Genomic DNA, 19,766 nt, shown 5'->3' on the forward strand with positions numbered 1-19,766 from the left:
GCTATTCAGAAGTTTGTTCATGAAATGCCCACAGAGAAGAAGAAGAAGAAACAGCAGCTAATTCTTTACAAGAAGAGAGTTGAAGAGACATAAAGAAACCATACCCAAAATTACAATTTTACTAGCTTAGAAACAGCAGCTAATTCTTCTCCACACTTAATTTCCATGGAAATGAAATGAAAGTTGGAGAAGACTACATTATACAAGAAAAGCATACACATTTGTGAAGGGACATACATTAGCTTTAGAAGATAAGAGCATGCAAGGAAGGTTGGTAGGATATGAGAAGGAGAAGCAGTAAAAGTACAAAGGCCACTCCCCAAGGCGAACCCCCGGCTCGGTGGATGGAACCTGGCTCCGACCCCGGCATTGGGAGGCTAAGATGGCTGCCTGTGGAGAGCCAGTGAACAGCAATGATCAGCAGCAAAGGAGAAATTACCAGCAAACGTCCCAATAGCTCGGAAGCTGTAGCCATTATTGCATCATAAACTACATAACCCAGAAATCCACAGATGAATATTATAGCTGCCATTAGAAGCCACTGCTCCGAGAGACTGAAACTTGACATTCTTGATCTTGGAACTGCAGCCATGAGGACTAGTGTTTAGTTGAGTGAGGCTGTATGGAATGAAAGGGTCAGGAACAATAAAAAAAAAAGATATATATATAGAGAGAGAGAGAGAGAGAGAGAGAGAGAGAGAGAGAGAAGGAGAGATGGCCAAAAGAAAAGGAAAAAGAGAAATGATACAGGCTAGATGTCCTTTGTATTTATTCTGGTGGACTTAATGCACTATAATTTTCACTAGGACGAATTATTGACACTGTATTTTGAAACTTATGTCCCACTGTACATGTAACAAGGGAAATAATTTACTAAGCCTCTAAGCATAGATTTAACTCATTCAAGTGGAGGCATGTGGCCATGGAATGTTGTAGTACACTCATATTAGCATCTCTATGGCTCAGCAGTTACTAATCACATGCCCAAACAACAAAAGGCTACTCTATAATATGCACAAAGACAAATAGGAAAATCTTACTCCTAGAAGCTTCTAGTTATTTTGATATCTCTCAATAGAGCATGTAATAAGATGCCCTGCAAGCATAAGAAGATTGTACAAAAAAATAAAAAAGAAGAAGAAGCTCTGGACAATAACAACTCACAAGATGCATTGCCGTGTGCAACCCAAGCCAATAAGCACCACTTCTAGCGATGCCATGTAAAGCATCTATCACTTGCTCAAAGCTGAAAATAAACAGAACTGGCAACTTTCTGCACTTGATGGCCGACCTGTGCTTAACCCTGCCAATCTCCAATACTACAACAGCTTTAAATATCCATAATAAAAACGTTCACCCCATGTAAAGCAAAAAAATGTCATATGCAAGTTCTGCTGTACAAATTAGTACCAATTCCCGGTTGCTACTTGCTGGGCTGGTGACCATTGAGTTTTTTTTAATAAATATAAGTAAATCAATCTTATTAGAAAGCGCAAAGGGCGAACGTACGGAATATACAAGAGAGACACCCCTTAGGGAGAAGAATAACACAAATCCATAAATTCTAAAAAATTAGAAAATCCATCCACCCATAATGAGTTTTGAACAATATATTTTCCAACTCTATCACCATTCTCTCACAATCTTCAAAATTACAAGAATTGCGTTCTCTCAAGCTAGCCAATAACTCCACGGCCCAATAGGACATTACCCACTCTATCCCGAAAAGATGGAAAACCGACACCCACAAATCTCTAGCTACTTCGCAATGGAATTGAAGATGGTCGATCGATTCCCCACTCTTCTTGCACATGCAACACCAGTCCATCACTATGATGTGCCTAGCTCTTTCCTAGCTTATCCAAGATCAAGGTCTTCCCTAACTCTATCTGCTGCCCAAAAAAGAAAAAGTCACTCTTGAATGTGCTTTATTCCTCCACATGCTCTTCCAAGCCAAAAAAAGGCCAGCGGGGGGCTAATCACATGCTAAAAAGATTTGACCTCAAATGTCCACCATTTTGGAAGGAAACCAACGGATCCTATCATCTCCACCTCAATTCAACCTAATAGAGTAGAAGAGATTGAAGAATGAAGTGACGGTCTTATTTAGAAATTTAAATCTTATATCTTACACATTTGACCAGTGATTTCATTTGTCTTTACAATCAATACTTTGCCCCTTTAACTTACAAAATTGTCTTCTTCACCCCTGCTTTTTCAGCATAATCTAAAGAGTTACATAGGAATATGACTCTTAATTGGCCCGATATCAAAAGTCACTATACAGCCACTTCTGTAATTACTTCTGCAGAACTATCATTTACTTCTACCCAACTGAACCCAGGAACCTTCGTCAATCGCTTCTGTTTCATGGCTATTCTCAGGTCAGATGCATCATTCCAGCTACCAGATAAAGAAGATACATTAGCAGCAAGTACATAGTTTGCTCCAAGTTCCGGCTCTAACTTAAGCAAGAGTTTCCTCAGGTTATCATCAAAACAAAAGCTCTGGCCATGCGTTCTACATGCACCCAGGAAGCACCTGATTATGACAGAGTTTGGCTCCATTGGCATGTTCTTGATAATCTCATAAGCTTCGTCAATCAATCCAGCTCTTCCAAACAAATCCACCATGCATCCGTAATGCTCCATCGTTGGCTTGATATCATAAATTTTTTCCATCTGATAAAAATACTTTTCACCCACATCAACAAGACCCAAGTGGCTACAAGCTGACAAGATCCCAGCAAATGCCATGCTGTCTGGTTTCAGCCCAGTTTGTTCCATCTTGGTCAACAATGAGATAGCGTCTTCCCCACAGCCATGATCTGCAAGACCAGATATCATGATTGTCCAAGACTGCAAATTCTTCTCAACCATTGAATTGAAAACTTGGAAAGCTTTCTTAATATGCCCACACTTGGAATACATTTCAAGGAGAGCAGTCCCTAAAGCAACATCCAATCCCATGTGGTTTATGATAATATAGGAATGAATGGACCCCCCGGCTCTGATATCAAGCAGACGAGTACAAGCAGAAAGCAAGCTGACCAAAGTAACTGAGTTTGGTTGTTCATTTGCTAGCTTCATGTGTCGAAACACCTTAAAAGCATCTGATGGGCGGTTGCTGTAAACATATGAAAAATAATAGAAAAATAAGACAACACAGGTCAAGGCAAATAAATAAAGACTTTGTTCTGTAAAATTAAAATTGACAGGAAAATTATAGATTAAGGAAATGACTACACTTGACACATAAACATAATAAAGTCAGTCTGACTAATATAATTGATTTTCCTTAATCTAACAATGATTGAAACCTCAAAACAACCATAGATGATTTTCTTCCAAATCAAGATTAGGAGATGAAGCCCTCTACAACCCCATGATGCAAGGCATAAACATAGAAGTTTAGGCATGCTTATTGCAACTTTTATAAATCTAATTAAAAAGCATAGCATAAAGTGGGGGAGTACAAAAGCTCAAAGGAAAATTTGAATAGATAATAAGTAATGCAAAGAAATAAATGCAACATATATCATAAAATTCTAACAAATTAATCTCTTTTAGCAATCACATAATCTCATTCTAAGAAAGTTGGGTTTCACCAACTATTAGTGACCCCCTCCCCAAATCCCTTTTTTTATTAATGTAGTACTGATATGTTGAAAAAGTAGAAGCCTTTTGTAATACAGGTTTCCTTTTTCTTTTCTTTTCTTTTCTTCTTTTTTTTTTTTTTTTTTTCTGTTTTTTCATGAGTAAAGTAAATTAGCAAATATTACTAGTTAATTTCTCGTTTTCTAGATGATTGTAGAATGTTTAGGAAATGAAAGAAAGAGTTTTTTCAGGCAGGAATTTGTGAAAATAGAACATATGAAGTACATTGCAGACATTGAAAAGCATTACAAGCCTCAAACTGAAAAGCACATCCCTTCTAGGAACTTACTCTCCAAGTTCAAGGCCCAAGTGACTTATAGGAGTAGCTAAGCTACGAAGTTTGACTGGTTTATCCATTTTCTACTCAGCTATCATGAAATTTTTATATGTGGAGTAATTTTAGGGCTCTTTCTAAATGTCAAAGGAATTTGAATCGCAAGTCCATAGTTCTAAGGAATATGTTCAAGCACTTTTTTTCATGACAACAAGTTGGAGATCAAGAATCAATCGAGAAAGCATGTACATATGTTGGGGGAAATTTTACCAATCACATTTTCTACTGTACTAGTACTTGCATATGTAGGGAATATTAAATGAATCTTCAACGAGTAAAAGTTAGTACAATTTATGAAAAAAAAAAAAAAAAGGAACACGTACTAGTTCAGGACTCAGCAGAATAGTTCTAGAAATTCATTAGCACTTTGAAGAATGGGAGTAAAATTAGCAAACAAGTCAATAACTAAAGAACCCAATGTGATCATATAAGGCTTGTACGCTCAATGCAGGAAGTTCAGTAGCCAGGATCTTTTGGTTCATCTCAAAAACAACTATAACTATACTTTATAATTTGGGGAGGTAACCAATGACATTACTTATAAACTTTTACTGGGAAAAACCAAAACATTAAATAGCAAGCCTATGCTCAGCAAGTGCTACTGATGGCAAGCCATCGGAAAGCTTTACAATGCTTTCATTCAAAACAAACCAATCAATCAGTTGAAACAAGGTTTAGCAACATACGGAAATTGAATAGGGGCACATAGATTGAAGCATGAAAGGACATACCAAGCAACATATCCCGCAATCATGGAGCTGCAAGAAACCACATCCCTGGCAGGCATTTCGTCGAACACGCGTCTTGCAAGCCTGATCGCACCGCAAGCTGCATACATCCTCAAAAGAGTATTCCCTATATACCGATCCGAATCATAACCCACCTTTATAATCATCGAATGCACTGCCCCACCTTCTCCAAACATTGAACACTGACCGCAGGCTTTCAAAACAAAAGGGTACGTGAAATTGTCAGGTTTAAGCTCAACCCTTTGGAGCTGAGAGAACAGCCTCACTGATTCAATTGAAGCTGAGGTTTTGGTGAACGCTCTAATGATTGTATTCCAAGCAAAAAGGGGTGGAGTAATGGGTACGCTACCGAAAACTAATCTTGCAAAACCGACCGAAATCGAGCACGCGGAGAGGACGAACCGAGAGACAACCTCAGTGTCGTGATCGAGAGCGGTCTTGAAGACTAGAGATTGGAGTTGGAGAAGATGGGTAGTAGTTTTTGACCGTTGGATGAGGCTTTGAATGTGGCGGGAAACCATAATAATCAATAAGCATCAAAACTAACATCAGTTTTAGAACTAGAGTATTGTTTCCTGCCACTCTTCCGTTAGGGCAGCAATGATACTATTTAGAGTTAATAACTTTTTTTTGTACGTGTTTTTATTTTTTCATTTAAAAAGGAGCAATCTAATACCTCAAATTTTGGAAAAGGCTGAATCACCACTTTCGTTAATTTCCATCCATTCATTTGGCCTTGGGGTGGCTCTGCCACCCCTAGAGGGGCCACAGGGGGTAGCTTCAGCCACCCCCATGGCCTACGGGGGTGGCCGAGCCACCCAAAGGGCCTTAGGGTGGTTTCGGCCACCCTTTTTTAGCCTTGAGGGTGGTTTAGCCACCTCCAAACCAGCCTTAAGAGCCACCCTTAAGGTCAAACTGGGGGTGGCTGTCGTTAATTGGGATTGACGAAAATTAACGGAGGTGGTAATTCAATCTTTTTTAATATCTGAAGTACTAAATTTGTCTTTTTTAAAACTTAGGGAAACAAAATAAAAACAATTAAACCCAAGTAGCAAAAAAGTTATTAGCCCTACTATTCAAACTCATTTATTACATATGTTTTTCACTTTTTTTTTAAGCACTTGTTTTTCATTTACTCTTTGTTAGAATATATGGTATATTCTATAATTAGGTTGATATTGAAATATTCTTTATTTATGGGTCAATTGTAATTATATATTGGAATTGAAATCAAATCAGAGAGATTTTATTACTATACTTATATTTAAACACTATCCTATAAATAGGGACATTTGTATTGTAGACAAATCAAGTTAATGAGTACAATGTAGCCCTTAGGAGTATTCCTAGTGATCAACGTAGGTGTCTAATACCAAACCACCCGTAAAGTTTTTAAATTCTTAATTCCGTATTAACTTTTGAAACGATTTGAATTCGTATCATAACAAAGGTCCTTTAAACTTTATTTCCGTAATATACCTTTTATTTCAACTTAATTCTGGTCTCTCTAGTTAAATAATAATGTATTAAATTGTTGGCCCTAATTTTGATAGATGAGGCCCATGGCTGTCGCAATTTGTCGCTGTAACAAAGACCATTTTTGCTTGTGACGGATCCGTAGAGATCTTCTTGAGGCGAAGTAAAACAGGCGTTACGAAAAACGTTAACAACAAAAGGCGTAAAGGTTCGCCAAATCGTCACGCACATTGAGGGGACGAGTACAGAGAGCAGATAGAGAGTTGTTACAACAAGAACAATGAAAGTTTCAGAGATTTCAATCAAATCCCCTGCCACCAACAAGAACAAAAATGGCGCCCAGAGCAGTTCAGAAAATCCCCACAAACCAAAACCCCCTTTCAGACCTGCTCAAGACGACACCAAGCCTATTCTCCAAGACCCAGTACTCTCTCTCTCTTTCTTTTGAAGTTCATACATTTGAGGCCTGTGGCTTTTGTTTCATATGGGTTTTCCGTTTTGTGTGTTTTTGATCGCTTTGAAGATGGGTTTTGTTCATTTTTGAGTTTGTGGCGCAATTCATTTTGTTAATTTAGTATGTATTTTTCCATGTAAAGGTGGTGACTTTGATTGATTTTTGTCGGTGTGTTCTATTTTCTTCGTAGATACTCAGATCGGACCCGGTAGAGACGGAGGAAGCTGTTCTCCGATTGCCTCCTTTCCCAGTTACCGGTAGACCAAATCCCAGTCCAAAATGAGTTCAAATGCTATTATATTTTCTTAAGGTTTGCATATTTTTTGTTTTGTCTTTTTGAAGTTGGTGTAGAACAGAATCATAAGTTTCGATGGATTGACATTGTTGGAATTCTTTTGTGTTTTTGAATATATTGGAGCGTTTATTTCCCATTTACCTGGTAAAACTTGATTCTGTCTCTTGAATTCTCTTCGCTTCGATTTTCTCACGAAACTCAATTCCTAAAAAAAATTTGCAGTTTCTTCAGGGCAGCAATATGCGTTTTCGGTCGTATCGTGTCGAGGCCATATCATGTTGGAGCAGGAGTATAAAATTATATAAACAAATCTCAACTTAACTCATTTAATTAAAAACATCATATCCATTAATCTTAACTAATTAATTTTACGTTGAATTCATGTTAAATTCGTAAATCATATCAAAATTCGTCAATTTTAAATGTTTCATATTAAGTTATATATATAAAATTATATAAATCAACTTTAATTTGACCTATTTATTAAACAAATCAAATTAATCAACTTTAACCCAATACTTTCGTAAAGAATTCATATCGTAAACATAAGTTGCATAAAAAATTCTCCACCTTAGGTTCCGCTTTGATCACAAATCCCAAATTTCTTTGTGAGGTTTCGCTTCTTTTTTTTTTTTAATCTTTTCCCAACTTTTTTCTTATTCATTCACTATTGAATCAACTTTTTTCAAGATTTGAAGAGCCTATAAAACACAAAGAATTTCCCTCCAAAGGGGCAAAAGGCATTAAATACGCAATTGTGCTTACATTGAGATTATCTAACAGTGTTAGATATTAGAGTGATAAATACAAATCACAGCATACAAAGGCATTTACAATCGCTTAAATAATGTTCAAATACATAAAGACTCAAGCATCATTTACAATCGCCTAAATAATGCTCAAATACAATGCATGTCATCAAATAAAGACTCAAGCATCATCTTCTGATGCTGCAGAAGAATATCGTTCCAAAATATTCGGAAATTTTTGAGGCAACCTCAATAATGGTTCTTCGGGAGTACTGGAGGCTTGAAAGGCTAAACCTAATGCATAGCCCAACGCTCGAGCAACTGGTACAGCAACGGCATTCCCAACTTGAATATATCTGGGGAAAAAAATAGCAAGAAATTGACATAAAACCAATATCAATAGTGTTTACAATTGACAAGACATTATACCTCATACGTCCATCAAAACATGTTTTTATATTGAGAAATTATCCGATATATTGGATATTTTCTAATGGAAGGATGAAATAAACTCAAATTTTCACTTTAACTTACTATGAACAAGTAGAAACTCACCCAGTCATTTCTAAGCACAAGGTGTAAAATAAATAAAGTTTTTTTGCCAAAGTAACAACATTTGAGCAACAAAGGAAACAACTGTAAACCATGAAGTATGACAACTTTGTTTGACAAACTATGATGAGTTTGTAGAATCAAAACTGATCTTTTTATGTCTTCAAAAGAAGACTCGAGCATCATCAACTAACATCACAAAAATTTATGCAGAAGGAAGCTAATATGATAATGGTCAAAATATTAAACATGTCAAACTATATTGTATAACCACCTCTAACTAAAATGTTAGGAAGATATTACTCCTCTAGTCACTCAAATAGTTTACATATCTAACATAAGTTCCCTCATCAAATTAAACTCTTATGTTAGCAACCACTTCTAAGCATGATGAAGATAAGACACATCAGGAAAGAAATACAAAGATCAATTTTGATTCTACAAACTCATCATATTCGTTAATAAAAACACATTTGCCTAATTTTCTCCGACCATGAACTGGAAGATGTAATTATTACAATAGATACCTCTCTTTAACAGGCCCACAAAGCTTATAATAATCAGGAAAACCCTGAAGTCTAGCATTTTCCCGTATCGTTAGCACCCTATCTTGCTCAGGGTGTAAAATCGCCTGAAAAGACATACATAATAGTGTTAGCCATTAAGAACAACTTATCTACGTGCATATTCATTTATGATTTAATAGAGTAAACAAGCAGGAAACCTGGTTATGAGGCTCTGCTCTAGTAACAACTGTGGGTACAGTCTCATCCCACCATAGACGTCCAAAGGGTCTACAAATTTTTGGAAAGACAACATATAAAGAGCATATGAATTGATGAAATGAAGTAAACAACAAAAAACAGCTAACAATTACAATAAGTTTTTTTTAACATTGTTTGTTTTACCAAAGAAATACGTACTTTGTTGAACTGCCATTAACAAAAGTCATTGCATAATCAGGTACCTGGACATACAAATACAGAATGAGAATAATCAACTCAAAATGGCTCAAAATAATTGCCATAAAAGATATATTAGAAAGAAATACTACCAAAGGTTTCCCTGAATCCAAGTAAATCCTCTCTACATCAGGATCCCATTCAACTTTTTTATCCGGACGAACACGAACACCAGGTAAATCTCTAAAATTTGCTCCCTGATATAAAGTCAGATAGAGTAGACAAATATACAATGTTCAAATGAAAAATATTAAGATTCTAATAAAAATGCAATATAGTAGATATTTCATGAAATGAATAGCAAAAGAAAAAACCTTTCTCTTAGGAATCCTAGAAACACGTTGATAATCGTCATCGTTTAATTTCAGTGAACAATGATCATAGAGGAGATGTTGAGATGGTTTAGGGTTTTGAGAAGCACCCAACAATTCTGCAAATAAAACCCCACCAAAAGACCTTAAACTTTTAACGTCATATTAATTGAAAAAATTGCTTGCATTGAAAAACTATTCAATAAAAAAGAAAAAAGATTGTTCATTGGAATTTTTCTACTATTAGAACATAAAACAAACATCAAGCAGTTGCTATGCATACAAATCTGGGATAAGTAAACCAAATAAAACCTTAAAGAAAAGAACTTAACCCATTTTTACAACAACATTGTGGATTCAATTGTTAATAGTAAAATGGCTAAAAGTGACTGCAACCTTATGATATAACGTATAAATAGATCAAAAATATGTTATAAAACATGAGTACGCTCAAAAACACAGCTATGTAATGAAATAAATTATCCAACATGTTCCACACAATATAGAAAACCATAGCCAATTTTGGTGGTCAACAATACTAAATATTACATTGGAGTCCCAATAATTGGTTCAAATCTTAAGTAATGCATCAATAATTATAGTGGCCAACTATTCATCAAAAATAAATATTAGGCAACTATATGTTACTTAAGAACACAAATTTACATAACGAACTTATTGACCTTCAAAATGAAAAACAGAAACAAGAAACAAAAAACAAAAAACAAAAAATGACAACTAAATTTGATCAAATAAGAAGTAACTTATTTTTCATCAACAAATATGGCCCAATTTAAAATATAATTCAATACATTAGAAAATTAAGGTAAACAATACACAAACTTACCATCTTTGCCCAATCTAATAAACCTTTGAAACTCTGTCATAGGAGCTTTATCATATGGCATTTCATCATGCTGTTCGTAGTTACCAACCTGAATAAAGTAGAAAAAAATAAATTACATTAGGAAAACAAAAATTGTAAGCATATCAAAATATTACCAAGTAATGATAAAACATACAGCAGGAAGGTCTGAAATTGCATCCTTAAGAAGAAGCTTCTCTTCGAGATTAAGGTTGTGCCCTTCATCATGAGCAACAGTGTTCATCTACAACATTAAATAAATAATCATATTTAAAAGCATTAGCAAGCGAGCAATCGTGTCATCTACACATCTTTTGATAAATAATCTTATTACAAAACATTAACAAATGGATCAAAAATTATACTATGGAGAACCCTCTAGTACCTCAAACTCTAGAGGAATAACTCCCCTCACAACAACATCATGAGTTGGCAATGGGTACTGAGGCAATTTCTGTAAAAGATAAACAACTGGTTAGCATAAACACACATTAGGATATTTTATTATGCAAACATATACCTCATTAGGACAAGCCCCCCATACAAAAACACGCATACGAAATTGAGGTAGCCCGTATGCACCCGCTGCCATCATCCCCATTCGAACTTGATAGTTCATTGCTATTAAACGACCCAATGCGTATCGTCCAAGAAATCCATTGGCAAACTTTACAATGTCGACGACATTTTCCATTAAGACATGCTTTGGCTTGAGATATTGTACTAGATTCATATAAACCTCAAGTTGTTTATTTTTCTCGTCCTCCAGTGGATTGTCTTTATTCCTAAACCGATTAAACCCACTAATTCCTTGACAAGGAGGCCCACCACATATCACATCAACATCACCCTACATGATTCATGGCAAAAAAAAAAACTTAAAAATTCAAAACAACTAGAAACTTAAAATAACTAATAAGAATAGTAATCCAAGATAAAAACAAACTTACGGGTAAAGGTAAGATCTTTGAGTTATAACCACGAGTGACAAAGTCTTTTATAGTTTTCCTACAATTGCTGTTAAATAAACCATAGCTATAAAATATCTACACGCATAGACTAATGAATATACAAGCACACAAGATATATGATTAAAAAAACAAAAGATAATTCAGTTCTTTGCATATACCCCAATCCCTGAATTGGCTCCCAAGAGTCTTCATCAGAACCATAACCTTTCCAACTAACCTACACACAAGAGATAAGACCCAAAGAACATAATAAGTCTAAAATAGTTAACTTGTTTCGATAAGTAATGAGTTTAGAGCCCCCTACTAATTTTTTATACCAAGATAATTGCATTTATGAAATTCTAAACAAGAACAAGAGATTCTGACCGTAAATCATCAATTTTATTATCAAATGATTCACCAAAACCACTTATGAAACTTGAAGGACAGGCAATCTTTTCTAACCCATTGTCTTACTTGACAAAGAGGACCACTGCAAAACACTCAGTTGAGGGCATCCTTGCTGGCCAACCCACTTCAAACTATACCATTTGATATAAGAATATTGAGAAAAATAAAAAATGCATAATTTATTCCTATAAGTTTATTGATGGAATGAGTTCATTATCATTCCATTTTCTCTTCACAAGAGACTGGTTTACAATCAACTAAAAGGAGTCTAGCTGATTAATCAATATGAAGACTGAGAATTATTAACCAAGTCTGAAGACATTCTCACGCATACAACCCTGCTGAAAAAAGAAATGCTATACCAAAACAAACATTTGGGACACATCACTTTCCAACTCAACTTGAAATTCATATACCTTAAGATACAGTTCACGTGTTTTTGTCTCTTTCGGGTCACCATAACATATAGCCAATATCTTATCGACTTCAAATACCTCACCACCAACGTCTTCATCATCATCTTCTTCTTCATCATCATCATCATCATCATTTGCGAAGAGATTTGAATACTCTTGTGGAAAGTCAAGACTTCCACCCAAGGAAAAATAAACACACAATTTTTCCCACTCCTTCAAAAGCAACAAAAAATCTTCGGCAGGTTCATTTCTAACCTGATTTGCAATGGGCGGACCAATGTAAGAACTTTGCATCTAAGCATTAAAGGCACATAGATCAATATAAGAAAATGGATTGTTATAGTATACCTCCGTCTCCGGATGGTTTTGTTTGAGACTTTTACAAGCATGCTCATTCAAGTCAACTGCCCATTTCTACAAAAACAAACACAACAATCAACCTACTAATTGAATAAAAAATAACAAAAAAATAAAAAAAAATAAAAAAAAAAAAAGCAAAAGTTGAAAAATCTAGCCAACTCAATATCTTTAAGTGACTTAAAAGAATAATAGAACTAACCGTAACAAGATTTAAACCGGACAAATTTGCTCCAAGACACAATCCGGTTGACATAGCACCACAACCCGAGTAAAGGTCTAGTAATGTCACCTCTGTCTTGTGATGCCCTTTAGCTTGGGAAACTTCTTCGAGTTCACTAGAAATCGTTGATGTCTCACTACTAGCTTGTCTATCATCTGCAAGTTCAGAAGGGAAAAAAAATTATAAGAAATGAAACGAAATCTTTCCAACTTGCGGATAAAATTACAATTAGACGATGGCAGTGAGAGAACTGCAACCTGATGGAATGCTAACGAAGGTGGAGTATGGCAATAAATAGAGCATATCACAGTAATAGTCACAATCTTGAATGGATTTTCTCTTTGAATCAAAATCAATCTGAAAATAAAACTACTATTTCAATCACATTTTATAATAACTACAAAACAAAACAAAAAAACAAAAGAGAAATACTATATTTACTAAATTTTTTACTAAGAAATGGGTACCAAAATGATGTGTAACTTATTCCGGTACCCGTAGCATTTCTTTTAATTAATTGTTTTTGTCCTCTCCAATGAATAAACTCCGCATCATTTTGGTACCCATTTCTTGATAAAAAAATTTGGTACCCCTAGCATTTCTCAAAAGAAAAATGCATAATATAGGAACTAGCAATCTTACATTTAAAGGAAGTCTAACAATATTTAGTTTTTTAACTAAACAATCTAACGGATTATCATCTCGTATTTTTGAAAAGAATACACGTTTGTCATCGATTAGATTATAATGATCTTTAATAACCTGTAAAACAAAAAGAATTAAATCATAATTAGACAATTTCAAGCTAAACATTGAGCACAAAAACAATTAAGAAAGTGTAAAAATTTATGCTTACTGTATCTCTAGCTCTATAGTACCATTGCGCTGTAAAATAAAGAGCACCATCAATAGCCTCAAACATTTCCACAATCTTACAAATATAATTAGGTTCCCCTTCGCCAGCCTAAACACACAACATACAAAAAACACACATTAGATCCTGTAATAAATAGTCATGTATAAGTGTGAATGTCACAAAGATTTCTAATTTTAATGAAAACATTTTATGAATTCATTCATTCAACATTCAAAACCAGCTCAACTACAACTAATAATGTGACCCAACAATAGACCATTTTAACACTATTGAAGACAACCATCTCATAGGTTTGATTAATGAAAAAAACAACAAAGAAACTCTCAACAAATGTCCAAAGACCAAAAAAAAATCATCTTAATTTTATGTAAGGCCTAGTGGAGACCCACCATTGCTACTGTCTTATGTCAACTAGGTGAACAAATATCTCTTTTATGCTAGTAAGTTTAAAAGAGTCTCAACCTCTCAAACATCAAACTTTCCCAAGGTAAACAATTAAGAAGCATGTCAACCATATATGTAAAACAAAAGCTTTTAAAAAGTTAGTTGTAACAGTTAAAACAAGCATTGGAGCACTTAAGTTCTGAAGGTGCACAAAAAAAACATAAATAAATAGACCACCTCTTCTAAATACGTAATACACTCTCAAATAGAGCAGCGAGGGGGAGCAACTAATGTACACAAGTATACAAGAAAAACACCCAATTAAGGAAAAGAACATGTATGAAGACATTTTAAGAAATTAGAAAAACAAAAATAGTTGGAAGTAGCCATCCAAACATACAAAGACTTGACCATATTAAATTTTAGTTTTCTCAGTGTCCTCTTGCAATTTCCCAAGTTTTGAACTTTGTGTTCTCCCCAAATACACCACATTAAGCACACAAAGCATCTTCCAAACTTCTAAATATTTAGCAATGTTTTTTGAACATCATTTCTAATAAATAGACATAATCTAATTACTCTGGTGTAATTTGATCAAATTTACACAAGAATCTACAAATCTTAAACTAAAGCAATTTACTATTGACTAATATTTGACTTAATCTTAAACCTCAAATTTTACACACTAACGCCATTATTCAAACTAAAATTGGAATACAAAATGAATAACACAACAATTGAAACTTGAACTCACTTTGACATGAGCATCATCACCAAGACCATAAACAAACCCTCCATCAACCTTTGCCTGAGTGTAATGGCGTAGAGCTTGAATAATCTCTTCAGAATCATCCTTACAACTACAAATAATAGTATAATGTACCATTAAAAGGGAGCAAACATCCATAAAAGTAAAATGGTACTCAAAGAAATACAGCATGTTAGGAATAAAGACAATAGCATATTAAAACAAAACCAAGAACATTAAAACATAAGAAACAATGCTACACATGAATATAAATGTCCACATAAATAAAGAACTTATTCCATCAAAAACTTACTCATTTGAACTTTTTGCCCCAGCTACACGCTTCTTCTGAAATAAAAGAGATTTACATTATAATTAATTTTGACATGAGTCTAACATAACAAAGACAACCAAAATTGCTTTGCTTGGTTGTAGAGATAATCAATGTCAGGATGCATAAAATTTATAATTTTTAATTTCATTCTTGCGTGCCAAAAGAAGGAAGAAGACGTTCTTGTTTTCCACTCAACTAACCCAAATTTAACTACTCAATTTACATGAAGTGACTTTCATTTATTAGAAAGCATGCCATAAAATTGAAATTAAAATCTATTTTTGCTCCTTTGATTTTTAAGATTGAATATTTCTTTTCTTTTTTGATATCCCAAAACATGTGAATTTGGACTAACAAACAAATAAGTGAAATGTATTTAACACCCAATACCACTATAAAGCAATGAAATTTTGTCCCCAAAAAAAAAAAAAAAAAAAAAAAGGACAACTTGAATGTTGAGTTTTAGATATTCATTTTGAGCACCCAAACTTACATTATATCCAAATGAGCATAACACAAATATTCAGTTTGGTTGCAATGCCTTTCAACTCCCAAGAATGAAAACATCATATAACTCTAAATTTCTTACCGCATACATTCAAACAACAGCCCAACAAAAATTGCTTACATATAATATATACATAATATACAATAAAGATGAAACAAATCATACTCACAAGGACAAAGCTAAGGAGGGGTGCACAAGGGTCATGGCCTCTCGGAGGTGTTAAAGTCATTTATGAGTCAAATCATGATTGTATTGTTCATATTTGAGCAATTAATTCAACAAACTTGATTATGGGATTCTACTTTATTTTTACAAATTTATTTTAAATTTTAATATTTCTTAAGAATGTATTTTTTTTTTCTTCCCCTTTTTCAAACTTTTATAGGAACAAAATTTACACAATATGATATACAATTTACTATAATACCCAATAGCAATGAAGTAGTATGTTTCTTCAACTCTCAACCAACTTCTACAATTCTTTTCTCTATTTTAATGAACAAAATTTGCTAATAATGTATTTTGAAAAAACTTATTATTTTGTTCTGAAAAATGTGAGTACGATCGATTAATTACTCATGTGTGTGTACACACACACACACACAAGTAATGCTATATACAGTACTCCCATCCAATACCATTTCACTATGTTGTTGTGACATTATCAATACACCTTTAGATTAATCTTAATTAAAAACGAAAAGAAATGAAATTCAATGATAAATTAACAACGCAACATCAACATTGTAGAATAAGAGTATACTATTTAAAGCACGTTTGAGAAAACAAGCTTTTAAGTCAAAACGCATTTTTGGGCAAAAACTTCATTTTTAAGCTTTTGCCAAAAATGAACTTTAACAATTTTTAAGTTTTTTGGACCCTTAAAAGAGCTTTTAATTTTTTTACCAAACAAATATTTTTTTTCTTTTAACGAACTTTTTGAGTGTTAATTTATTTTTAGATTCTTCAAATGCAATCACAAATAGGCCCTTAGACTGTAATATATACACACTATGCTACTGTGACATTGTCAATTCACCTTTAGATTAATCATAATTAAAAGGGAAAAAAAAATCCAATAATAAATTGACAATGCAACATTAGCATAGTAGGATGGGAGTATACTATTTAGACTTTCTCATACATATATAACCAAGTGATTAAACTAAAATACACCAAAGTATCAGATACTTGTGAACTTCCAAAAACGTCTTTTTACTTGTTTTCCTTGATGTCATCTCACAAAAACAAAGAGACTCCTTTGCACTCCCAGCAACCAAAGGCCACACTCCACATTATATGAAACACACGCAGATTTTCTCAGAAACCAAGCAAAAAACTCCTCATACGCATATTCCTCCATTTTTTATCTAAACCCCACATTTTAAAAGCAACCAAACAGAATTTCGGGCATATATAGCAAGTGATTAAGCTAAAATGCATTGAAGTATCATATACTTGTGAATTTTCAAAAAACGTTTTTTTTTTTACTTGCTTTCCTTGAAGCAATCCATCTCACTCAAACCAAGAGAACATTTTGCAATCCCAGCAACTAAATCCTACATCCACCGTATACCAAACGCACACAGATTTTCCAAGCAACTAAAAAGATATCACAGGACATATACCTCTAAAGCATCATATACTTTTGAATTTTTTTTTTACTTGCTTTTCTCGAAGCAACCTCATTTCCCAGAAACCAAACCACCATTTTGCATTCCCGCAACCAAATCCCAAACTCCACATTCTACGAAACACACACACAGCTTTTCTCAGGCCTGTAAAACAAGCAGACACAATTACCTTCTCCTGGTACCGCTTAGGCCAACGCGTCTTCGCCTCATTCGCCGGCACAGGCTCTCCCAAAAATTTTGCCTCGCTCCCGTCGCCGTCCTCCGCCACCTCAACCTTACTCTTCTTCGGAGAAGAGGCCTCCGCGGAGGCCTCCTGAGCTCCCTTCTCGGAGCTCATCGACTTGCGCTTCGCCATTGGCGATTAGATCGAGCTAAGCGAAGCAATAGAGAGAGAGAGAGAGAGAGAGAGAGAAGGAGAGACAGAGTTGTGTCTGGAGGGAGATAAAGCGATGTTTAAGATAAAGCAGAGAGGGGCGTTAGGGTTTTTCTAGGGAAGCGTGAAAATTTGAATGGGGAGCAGACACGAGCGGGAAGCGGAATTTGGAGGGAGTGTTTTGGTGAGGTGGACCTTTGCGGTGTTTTGGACCTTTCCGGCATTAGGGGCTGTTTGGCTGAGCGCGTTAAATAGTCCTTGGCTCTTTCGTTCTTTCTAAAATTGTATTCGTTGTTTGACTTTTACAACGTTTTTTAAAGTAGTTTTTTATTTTTATTTAAAAAGTAAAAATATTAATAAACAACTTTAAATACAAAATATTCAAAATCATTTTTATATTTATATCACATTAAAAATAAAATCAATCAAAAAGTAAAAAGTATCTTCTAAAAAATTTTACCTCATGAACTCGTTGATTTTTGTTTATTAGTTTGTAGGAAGTGATTTTGGCTTGGCGGAATTGAATTCATTGAAATTAAAATACATATCTTTTGTGTCGTATTAATATTAGGAATAAATGCAAAATTGGTCCATATGATTAGCCTAATTTACAAATCACTTCCTGTGATTTAAAAAATAATTTATAGGTCCCTAGGGTAGGCCAAAATAACATTTTACTCATTGAACTCATTTTCCGTTAAATGACTTAACGAAAACTGTTACTTTGCCACATCACACCCAATAAAAATAAAACACGTGTTCTTTTTTATTTATCCTTTTAAAAAATGACAAATAAGTTTTTTCACATCATTTTGAGAGTCCAACACATACTCAACGTCAAATTAAATAAACATAATCCCTCTATATCCCTTGTGCCGCCGTCGTCTTTATCTTCCCCTATGATTATTGTCGTCGTTTTCATCTTTCCCAACGATTCTTGCCGTCGTATTCATCTTCGTTTTCATGCCATTGTCTTCATCTTCCCAAAAAAAAAATGATATAGAGAGAGAGGAATAGATTGTTTCCAATGCCCGGAAACAATTTTTGAAGATGCTTCAATGCCAAAAACCAAATTCGAATTTTCATAGAAAGACTGCCCAAAAATGCACTAATCCAAAAACGTAGATACCCAAAAATCTCAGAGTAACTCACAGATCGAAGATCACACCCATCAGAAAATAAAGACGACGACAAGAATCATAGGGGAAAATGAAGACGACGGCGGCACAAGGGATATAGAGGGATTAGGTTTATTTAATTTGACATGAAGTGTGTGTTGGAGCCTCAAAATGACGTGGAAAAGCTTATTTGTCATTTTTTAAAAGCATAAATAAAAATGAACACGTGTCTTATTTTTATTGGGTGTGATGTGACAATGTAATGGTTTCTGTTAAGTTATTTAACGGAAAATGAGTTCAGGGAGTAAAATGTTATTTTAGCCTACCATAGGGACCTATAAATTATTTTTTAAACCACAGGTAGTGATTTGTAAATTAGACCAACTACAATGACCAATTTTGCATTTATTCCTTAATATTATGAAATATATGTTTTCATTTCAATGGGTACAGTTTCAATCAAAACTAGACGTAAGTCAAATTCACAGTGATTTAGGAAAGTTTTGATTTGATTTGATTTGGTCTTATATCATTTGATTAAATACTCATTTTCTCTGACTAGAGCACTAGAGCATGATTAGAGAATATTAAAAGAGAAAATACTAAAATAAACTCCTACAATGATTTATTCAATCAACTATGTTTAAAGTCCAAGGAAAAATTTTCATTTTGTTTCCAATGGCTATGATTCAAAGTTTTAATATAAGATTGAGAAAATTGAGTTTAATCTTCTCACGCTTTTTATTTACATTGTGATTAAAGATTATTAACCCGAAAAAATAATAATAATAATAATTAATTGACTCGTAAAAGCAATTGGTTCGATTTACTTCTTAACTATTTTGAATTTGTATGTAGGTTGTTCGTAGTATATGGGAATTTGGTTCCTGGATTTAACTGCAAAATGCCAACTTCAAAATCCAACTAATTAGCAAGTTTGCACTGCTCATGTGCATTCCATGCCAATCTAAAAATTTTAAAATGCTAGTAACACCTATTTTTCATCCTTTGCCATTTCAATGAGGCACTA

At 34.1% G+C, this 19,766-nt stretch overlaps 3 protein-coding genes across 4 annotated transcripts; 1 reads left to right on the top strand and 2 right to left on the bottom strand.

Annotated features, from left to right (window-relative positions):
- Positions 1-1,515: 1,515 nt before the first annotated feature.
- On the bottom strand, positions 1,516-5,307 carry LOC132164353 (pentatricopeptide repeat-containing protein At5g66520). Its single transcript, XM_059574852.2, has 2 exons — positions 4,722-5,307; positions 1,516-3,126 (listed from the first exon to the last, which is right to left on the bottom strand). The coding sequence occupies exons 1-2, from the start codon at positions 5,258-5,260 to the stop codon at positions 2,280-2,282; spliced, it is 1,386 nt and encodes a 461-aa protein (XP_059430835.1). The 5' UTR covers positions 5,261-5,307; the 3' UTR covers positions 1,516-2,279.
- A 1,027-nt stretch (positions 5,308-6,334) lies between these two features.
- Positions 6,335-7,127, top strand: LOC148583944 (uncharacterized). The gene is made up of 2 exons (XM_088518976.1): positions 6,335-6,639; positions 6,860-7,127. Exons 1-2 carry the CDS (start codon positions 6,496-6,498, stop codon positions 6,950-6,952), a joined length of 237 nt encoding a protein of 78 aa, XP_088375102.1. The 5' UTR covers positions 6,335-6,495; the 3' UTR covers positions 6,953-7,127.
- A 566-nt stretch (positions 7,128-7,693) lies between these two features.
- Positions 7,694-17,680, bottom strand: CMT3 (chromomethylase 3). Of its 2 annotated transcripts, XM_059573884.2 has the most exons (21): positions 17,415-17,680; positions 15,083-15,117; positions 14,776-14,881; positions 13,617-13,724; positions 13,403-13,522; positions 13,018-13,117; positions 12,740-12,915; positions 12,529-12,594; positions 12,181-12,435; positions 11,533-11,591; positions 11,354-11,420; positions 10,924-11,253; positions 10,789-10,857; positions 10,561-10,647; positions 10,386-10,473; positions 9,542-9,657; positions 9,320-9,424; positions 9,189-9,232; positions 8,990-9,059; positions 8,793-8,896; positions 7,694-8,069 (listed from the first exon to the last, which is right to left on the bottom strand). In XM_059573884.2, the coding sequence occupies exons 1-21, from the start codon at positions 17,598-17,600 to the stop codon at positions 7,895-7,897; spliced, it is 2,466 nt and encodes an 821-aa protein (XP_059429867.2). In that variant the 5' UTR covers positions 17,601-17,680; the 3' UTR covers positions 7,694-7,894. The 2 variants fall into 2 exon arrangements, with proteins under 2 accessions (XP_059429867.2, XP_059429868.2); XM_059573885.2 differs by lacking the exon at positions 13,403-13,522.
- Positions 17,681-19,766: the final 2,086 nt, after the last annotated feature.

The sequence above is a fragment of the Corylus avellana genome, chromosome 8 (genome assembly GCF_965113065.1).
Source record: "Corylus avellana chromosome 8, dhCorAvel1.hap1.2, whole genome shotgun sequence".
Taxonomy (NCBI): domain Eukaryota; kingdom Viridiplantae; phylum Streptophyta; class Magnoliopsida; order Fagales; family Betulaceae; genus Corylus; species Corylus avellana.